This window comes from Gymnoscopelus braueri, assembly GCF_963280865.1.
Source record: "Gymnoscopelus braueri genome assembly, chromosome: 17".
Lineage (NCBI taxonomy): Eukaryota > Metazoa > Chordata > Actinopteri > Myctophiformes > Myctophidae > Gymnoscopelus > Gymnoscopelus braueri.
The window spans coordinates 46,947,409-46,954,992 of NC_137617.1; the positions used below are offsets into that span (position 1 = coordinate 46,947,409).

Consider the following 7,584-nt stretch of genomic DNA (forward strand, 5'->3'; position numbering starts at 1 on the left):
AGGTAAGTCCCATCCTAGATTAAAATCGGCCATTCGGGGGCGGGCATGGGGACCTCTGATGTCACGCTCATGTCACCATGACTCAGACATAACCATATAAGGAGTTCCCAATACAGCTAGGCCCAAATATGGAGTGTGTTGTCTAACCTCAATGTGTCGTCATGGCATCAGGCGCAAACAGACTGTATCACTCAGCTCCATATATGGGCACAAAAGCTGGCTTGCCGATATATGGGAATATGCTATACACATACAGTACATACATACATACATCATTCTTATCAACAGAGACTTGCTGATTTCTCACAGGTTTTGCGCTCGCTGTGTTGGTGAGCTACACGAATCTGGAGAAGTCCGTTAACCACTCCTTTCAGCTTCTCAGAGGACACCAGGAGGATGGTGTGGATCCTAACTACCAGGTCTACTCCAAAGTGGTGTCAGTGGTAGTGTCCACAGAGCTCCTGGACAAGCCTGTCATTCTCACTATGAGACACCTGCAGGTGGGCCAATAGCAGCAATCTAGGTGGAGATGTTGTTACCAGTGGTGTAAAGTAACTAAGTATATTTACTCAAGTACTGTACTTATGTACACTTTTGAGGATTTTTTTACTGTACTGGAGTATTTCCCATTCTCAATACTTTTACTTCTACTCCACTACATCTCAGAGGCAAACATTGTTATTTTACTCCACTACAATTATTTGACAACTTTAGTTAGTTACTTTGCAGATTTAGATTATTATCACAAAACGTACATTAACCACTTCAGCTGTATATATGTTACAGGGAAATTGGCATTCCAGGGAAATTGAAAAAGGAGCGCTTGTTTTTACCACCCACCCAGGCAATTCTGTATAACCAACGCTAGAGGGCAAAGAATGCAAGCCACACGCATGTGTGCGCACGTTTGTGCGTGTGTGCATGCGCACATATGCATACGCACACATGTGTGTCGTCGTGGACACTGGATAGTAACCATAGACTGTAACCCATAAAAAGATCTATTCTCCCCCTATCGGTTCACAACTCGGACGGCGCTGATTCGACTAGCAGACCTTCGGCCGGTCGGGCCGAGGGCGCGCCTCCTCGGCCTCAAGCTCTGCTGAGTCGGCGCGCCTCCATCATGGACAATAACTATTATCACGTGTGCGTGTGAACGCGTGTTCAGCGTTCCCCTAGTGTAGCTTCCTGGTTGCTACGTGGGGGGGAACAACAAAAGCCATGTCGGCCTCGCATCAAAGCCCCGCCTCGCGCCTCCTCCTCGCGCCGCCTCGTATCAAAGCCCTGCTTTGCGCCTCCTCTTCCTCCTTCTCCTCCTCCTCCTCGCGCCGCCTCGTATCAAAGCCCCGCCTCGTGCCTCCTCCTCCTCCTCGCGAGCCTCGCGTAAAAAACCCCGTCTTGAAAAGCCCCGCCTCGCGCCGAAGCCCCGCGCCTAAAAGCGAGCGCTCCTCTTTCAATTTCCCTGGAATGCCAATTTCCCTGTGACGTATATATTTTGCCCATTTGAAAATAGCCGATCTACAAGCTCACAATGCGTCTTACAATGCGTTTTACTTTGGTACTTTAAGTACATTTGATGCCAATACTTTTGTACTTTTACTGAAGTAAATTTTGAATTCCAGACTACTAGTAACAGAGTATTCTACATTGCAGTATTGATACTTTTACTTGAATAAAAAATGTAGTACTTTTTCCACCACTGGTTGTTACCTTGTCATCATCCTGTCAGCGGTTTAAAAAAAATAAATAATAATAATGGGTGTGTTTACTGTGTATTAGGAGGAGAAGAATACTTCTAAGGTGAAGTTCATCTGTGCATACTGGAAGTCTGGACCACATGGACAGGAAGGGGAGGAAGGGGCCTGGGCCACGGACGGCTGCACTCAACAATCTACCAACACCACACACACCGTGTGTCGTTCTAAACACCTCAAAGGCTTTGCTGTGCTCATGGCCCTCTACCAGTTGGAGGTTAGGCATGGGTCTCTCTCACTCTCACACACACACACACACACACGCACGCACACGCACACGCACACGCACACGCACAAAACACTGACTACAAAAGCAACCAAAGGTATGGCACCGCCGTATCTTCAAAGCCTGATCCAACCCTACAACCCCTCCTCACGCTCACTCAGATTAGCTAACACAGGGAAGCTGTCAGAACCTTCGCTAAAACATCGGGGACAACGCTCCACACGTCCCAGACTCTTCTCCCTTCTGGCTCCCAAACCGTGGAATGAACTCCCCATTGCAGTTAGAACTGCAGACTCATCCCCAATCTTTTGCCGTAATCTGAAGACTCACCTCTTCAGACTCCATCTCAGCCCGTAGCACTTGCTGCCCTAGCCTTGACGACATTGCAGGATTATGCAAAGACTAAAATATAACTTAGATAGCATGTTATGTAGACAGATGCCAGGTCATTGTTCACCTGGCATCCTATAGTGTGTATAGTTTCAATGTAGGCTGATGATAGGTTCTTGGTTTACATATGTATTAGTTATTATTAGATTATTGGTTTACTTATGTATTACTTTATTAGATTACAATGTGTATGCTTTTGATGTATTGTGTATTATGATGTATTATCTTGTGTCCTTGCTTACTGTAAGTCGCTCTGGATTAAGAGTGTCTGCTAAATGCCTAAACTGTAAACGCACACAAACACACTAGTAAACCTGCTCTCTTTCCCTGTACAGGAGCTCTTTGAGCTGGAGGTGCTGACCATGTTGGGTCTTGTCGTCTCTCTGCTGTGTCTGGCAGTGTGCATCTTCACCTTCAGCTTCTGTCGCTCCATTAAGGGAACCCGCACCACTATCCACCTCCACCTCTGTATCTGCCTCTTTATCGCTGACTTGATCTTCCTCGCTGGTGTTTCACAGACTGAATCTGAGGTTTGTATAGGGACTAAGTTACTAACACATTTTGTCGGGGTGTGTCCAACTCTGATTGTGGTAGATAAACGGTCCATGACCTTAAGACAGGGGTCATCAATATGTCCGTACAAGGACAAATATGTCCGTGGCAAAGACTTGGCCTCGTCCGTGGCCTCGTCTTTTTACACACCATTATAATGTTCTTATTTTGATCATAAGACCCAATTACTGAATGTCAATTCTCCAGGTTTTCTTCAGAATATGTATGACACTGATTTACTATGACACTATGGCACATTAGGAGTCCAACTAGTACTAGTTCTCAAATGTTTTAGTTGCACGGACCCCCATAACACTGAGAGTGTACAAATGGAACCAAACTCTCTAGCTCTAATTTTGCTGTTGAAAACGTGGGTGAAATAATTGTGTCTTTCAGGTTGGTTGTAAGCTTGTGGCGGCCTTGCTCCATTACTTCTTCTTGGGGACATTTTGCTGGATGCTGCTAGAAGGGGTCTTGCTCTACAGAATGGTGCAGGTGGTCTTCGATGCAACCATTCGACATCGGTACATGTACAGTGTGGGATATGGAACACCCCTGGTCATAGTGGTGATATCTGCCATCAGCAGGCCTATGGGATATGGCACTGAACGACAGTAAGCGTGTGTGTGTGTGTGTGTGTGTGTGTGTGTGTGTGTGTGTGTGTGTGTGTGTGTGTGTGTGTCTATATACAGACAGATAGATAGATAGATCGATAGATCGATCACACACACACACACACACACACACACACACACACACACAGTATGATGTTACAAAATCCTCTGTCATGTACAGTCATTGTGTTTCCTTTGTTAAATGTGGGCCTGTGTGTAAACCACTTTGAGACACATTGACGTGAATTTGTTCTTTCTTAGCCGCCCTAACATGAACCCCTGTGTCGTCTCCTCCCTGTTAGCTGCTGGCTGTCACTGGAACACGGCTTCATCTGGAGTTTCCTTGGTCCCGTGTTTGCCATCATCGTCCTCAACGTGTTCTTCTTCATCGTCACCGTCCGGAAGCTGGTTCAGAAACTACCACGCTGTTCTGGTTCTGACACACCACGACAGCACAGACCCAACCAAGACCACTCCAACCTGCAAGACATTAAGTCAGTATGGGTGTGTGTGTGTGTGTGTGTGTGTGTGTGTGTGTGTGTGTGTGTGTGTGTGTGTGTGTGTGTGTGTGTGTGTGTATGCGCGCGTACGTGTGCATGTGTGTGTGTGTGTGCGTGAATGTGTGTGCGTGTGTGCGTACGTGTGCATTTGTGTGTTTGCGTGCATGTGTGTGCGTGTGCGCCCGCGCGTATGCGTCCGCGTGTGTGCCCGCGCGCATGCATTTGTGTGCGTGTGCATGTGTGTGTGGGTGTGGACGCACGTGCACATGCGTTCGTAGAGAGTTGAAATTAGGCTGAAATGGAATTAGTTCACATATAGAACCATTTGTACACTCTCAGACTTACAGACCTGTAAGGGTTCATTTAGAACCCCCTGGACCCCACTCTGAGAACCACTGATCTAAAATAGAATTATTTTCTCCTCCAGTCACTACCATCTCTCTCCCAGTCTCCCTCCACACAAAGCTCTCACATTAAATGCAATGTGTGCTGCAGTTACAAAACGCTGGTTCAGAGATAATCTTTCATATCCGTCCGTGGACTTTCTACAGATGACAAACTCTAGAGCCTGATTTCAACTCTGTTACCTCCCGTCCTACTTCTGGAGCTTCTAGGAGCCGCCAGGCCTGTATTCTGGGAATGCAGTGTTCTAGTGGGGTAAAAGGATTCAATGAGCTCTTTTAATGTATTATGAGCCTGAGCCAGTGCTTAATGTGTAAACTATTAGGTGCCGGAGCTCATGAACCCTTCAGTATTGCCACCCCCAAAAGTGCGGCTTACGGTGAGGGACATTCAAGAGCAACACGTTGTATAGTGTTGTGTCACTATAAACATCAGATCTCTCGCGAAAAAACTTTTTATAAAAGCTATTAAAATACGTGATTTAAAGCAAGCACCATAGGCGCGGGTTTTTAACTGCGGCGGACCTGTTATTGAGTTATGAAATTGTTGTACTGTACCACTTGTCCTAGGATATCATGACATCATAATAAAAGTAAAAGAAAACGGGCGTAACTTAATATGGTTGTTTCATCTCCTCTCCCTTGCTTCCCCTCTAGGAACTTCACATTGGCAGCTATAGCTCTGCTGTGTGTGCTGGGTCTGACGTGGGTGTTTGGGGCGTTCCTGTTTGAGGACGGGACAGTGACAGTGGTCTACATCTTCACCATCCTCAACAGTCTACAGGGGGCGCTGATATTTGTCTTTCACTGCCTACTGTCTGAGAAGGTAATGGGTTTTGTTAGGTATAAACACACACGCACGCATGCACACACACACACACAATAATCACTTGTATGTTATCGTTTAGTGATCACTTGCATGTGTGTGCATATGTAAAAGCGATGACTAAACCAGAGATAGATGTAGAGGGGACTTTCTACCAGAAAAGAAAAGAATATCTTATTCTTCAATCTGAAACTTTTGTTTCACGTTTCCTCAATCAGGGATCAAATCAAATCAAATCAAACTTTATTTATATAGCACATTTACAACAGCCCAAAGCCGACCAAAGTGCTGAACAAGGTTAAAACAAGGTAATTCAGACACACAGTAGCATCAACAAAAAATATATACACAGGGCAAAAACAAAAGAAAAACAAAACAATGCAGAGTTAGGACAGAACAGGATAGCTAAATACGACTAAAGGCAAGAGAGAATAAGTGAGTTTTTAGTAATGTTTTAAAAGCCCCAATCGACTGGGCAGATCTAATGTTGAGGGGCAACATATTCCAGAGCCTGGGGCCCGCAGCCGCAAAAGCACGGTCACCCCTACTCCTCAAATTAGTCGTATGAGCGACCAGCAGTAGCTTGTCCGCAGACCTCAAGGCCCTGGTTGGGATATAAGGCTCAATTATGTCAGAGAGATAGGAGGGTGACAGGCCGTGAATGGTTTTAAAAACAAATAAAAGAACCTTAAAATCAATTCTAAAATGAACAGGGAGCCAAGGATGGATTTCAATTCTGGACAAATTGACAGAATGGACCCCATACTTTCCCAAACTTATGGGAACTGTTTTAAACAATTAATTTGTCAAATGTATGCATAATGTAATCTTTTTTTAATCAACTGATGTGAATGATAACAGCTTAAACTTGGAGTGTTGGTGAGATTGCTCTTCATCAATGATCTCACGCTGCCCTCTACAGGTAAGAAGAGAGTGGTACAACATCTGTACACGAAAGGGGAACCATTCTTCCAGTCGATCACAAGTAAGCAGTAATAGTGGAATACAGCTGTTTCCGTCCTGTATCCTCAAATATTCACACACATAATTTAGTTTGACTATCTCTCTCTGTGTGTGTGTGTGTGTGTGTGTGTGTGTGTGTGTGTGTGTATATGTGTGTGTGTGTGTGTGTGTGTGTGTGTGTGTGTGTGTGTGTGTGTGTGTGTGTGTGTGTGTGTGTGTTCTTTTTAGGAGAGTCGCAGTCCTAGGACAACAAGAGAATCAATCCCTCTTGCCCAACGTTAGCGATCGAAGGCACTTGAATGTTGGAACCCCGTTCTGCTCTAATCTAATCTGATCTAGGGTTCATTCAGTTCATTTTTATTTTCGGATATTTGGACACATGACATAAAAGTGTACTACATTTGGCCAATAGCCTGTAATTCACATGCTGCTACTGCAGCATTGTCCAAGTGTCATAGACATAGACATGGGCTATACATATTCAGTGACAAAAAACACCCCAAATAGTGGGGACTACATTTAAAAAAATATTATTATTATTACAATAATATATGAATATTTGATGTAATGATTATGGATGAAATATCAACCCATTACAATATAGTGTAGAATAATATGACATACAATAACTGGTGTACATAAATTGATAATATGGATTATATTACGATCATATTAATCATCCGGATCAGCGCTACTAAACATCTATTTTATGACAGCTGCATTTTTTATTTTAATGATGTGGTTTTTGGTTGTTGAACTTGCTCTTACATTATGTTATATTGGTAATCTGTGACTAAGGGTTGCTATGGATTTTGTGAGGTTTTCCTTCTATTTCTATACAGTGGGATGCTCGTTCAGATGTTCTCTCAGATCATATTTTTGTAGCCGCTGTCATATCACTGAATTAAGGACACCACCGTTATTCAGAGTGCTGGATAATGGTGATCAGTAGGCTAATAGAAGTTATGAAGCTATAAAGTGTATGTAGGCCTATAATCATTGTTCTTTCACTGTCTCTTTGACGGTATGTAGCCTAATGTTTATTCTTTAGTTAATGTTTAAGTGCAAATATGTCAGCCGTATGTGATCTTATTTTTCTGTTGTGTTTTATATGTTGGTAGAGGGTTCTTAATCGTTTCATTTCATAAAATGTTATTAAAGCAAATATGAAGAAAATATTCCTTAATACAAAGATAATTGTTGAAAAAAGCTATTGGGACAACAGACGCTGAAACATGTCTGTATGATGGGTGTGGGTACAATGAACTGCAAAGTATGGACTGTACACATCTATAGGCATGTACATCTGTGTCTTAACACATTTGGTGCCAGAGGTTTTTTTAAACAGGGTACATCTA

The 7,584-nt window shown here is 43.7% G+C and overlaps 1 protein-coding gene across 1 annotated transcript in view; it reads left to right on the forward strand.

The window, feature by feature from the left end:
* Positions 1-7,299, forward strand: part of LOC308104227 (uncharacterized protein) — a 34,972-nt gene extending 27,673 nt beyond the window's left edge. The window contains exons 19-26 of the mRNA XM_080454588.1: positions 310-500; positions 1,780-1,971; positions 2,706-2,900; positions 3,319-3,536; positions 3,839-4,030; positions 5,095-5,263; positions 6,186-6,248; positions 6,455-7,299. Of these exons, the coding sequence (XP_080310714.1) occupies positions 310-500; positions 1,780-1,971; positions 2,706-2,900; positions 3,319-3,536; positions 3,839-4,030; positions 5,095-5,263; positions 6,186-6,248; positions 6,455-6,508 (1,274 nt within the window). The 3' untranslated portion in view covers positions 6,509-7,299. The remainder of the gene's footprint in view (positions 1-309; positions 501-1,779; positions 1,972-2,705; positions 2,901-3,318; positions 3,537-3,838; positions 4,031-5,094; positions 5,264-6,185; positions 6,249-6,454) is intronic.
* Positions 7,300-7,584: the final 285 nt, after the last annotated feature.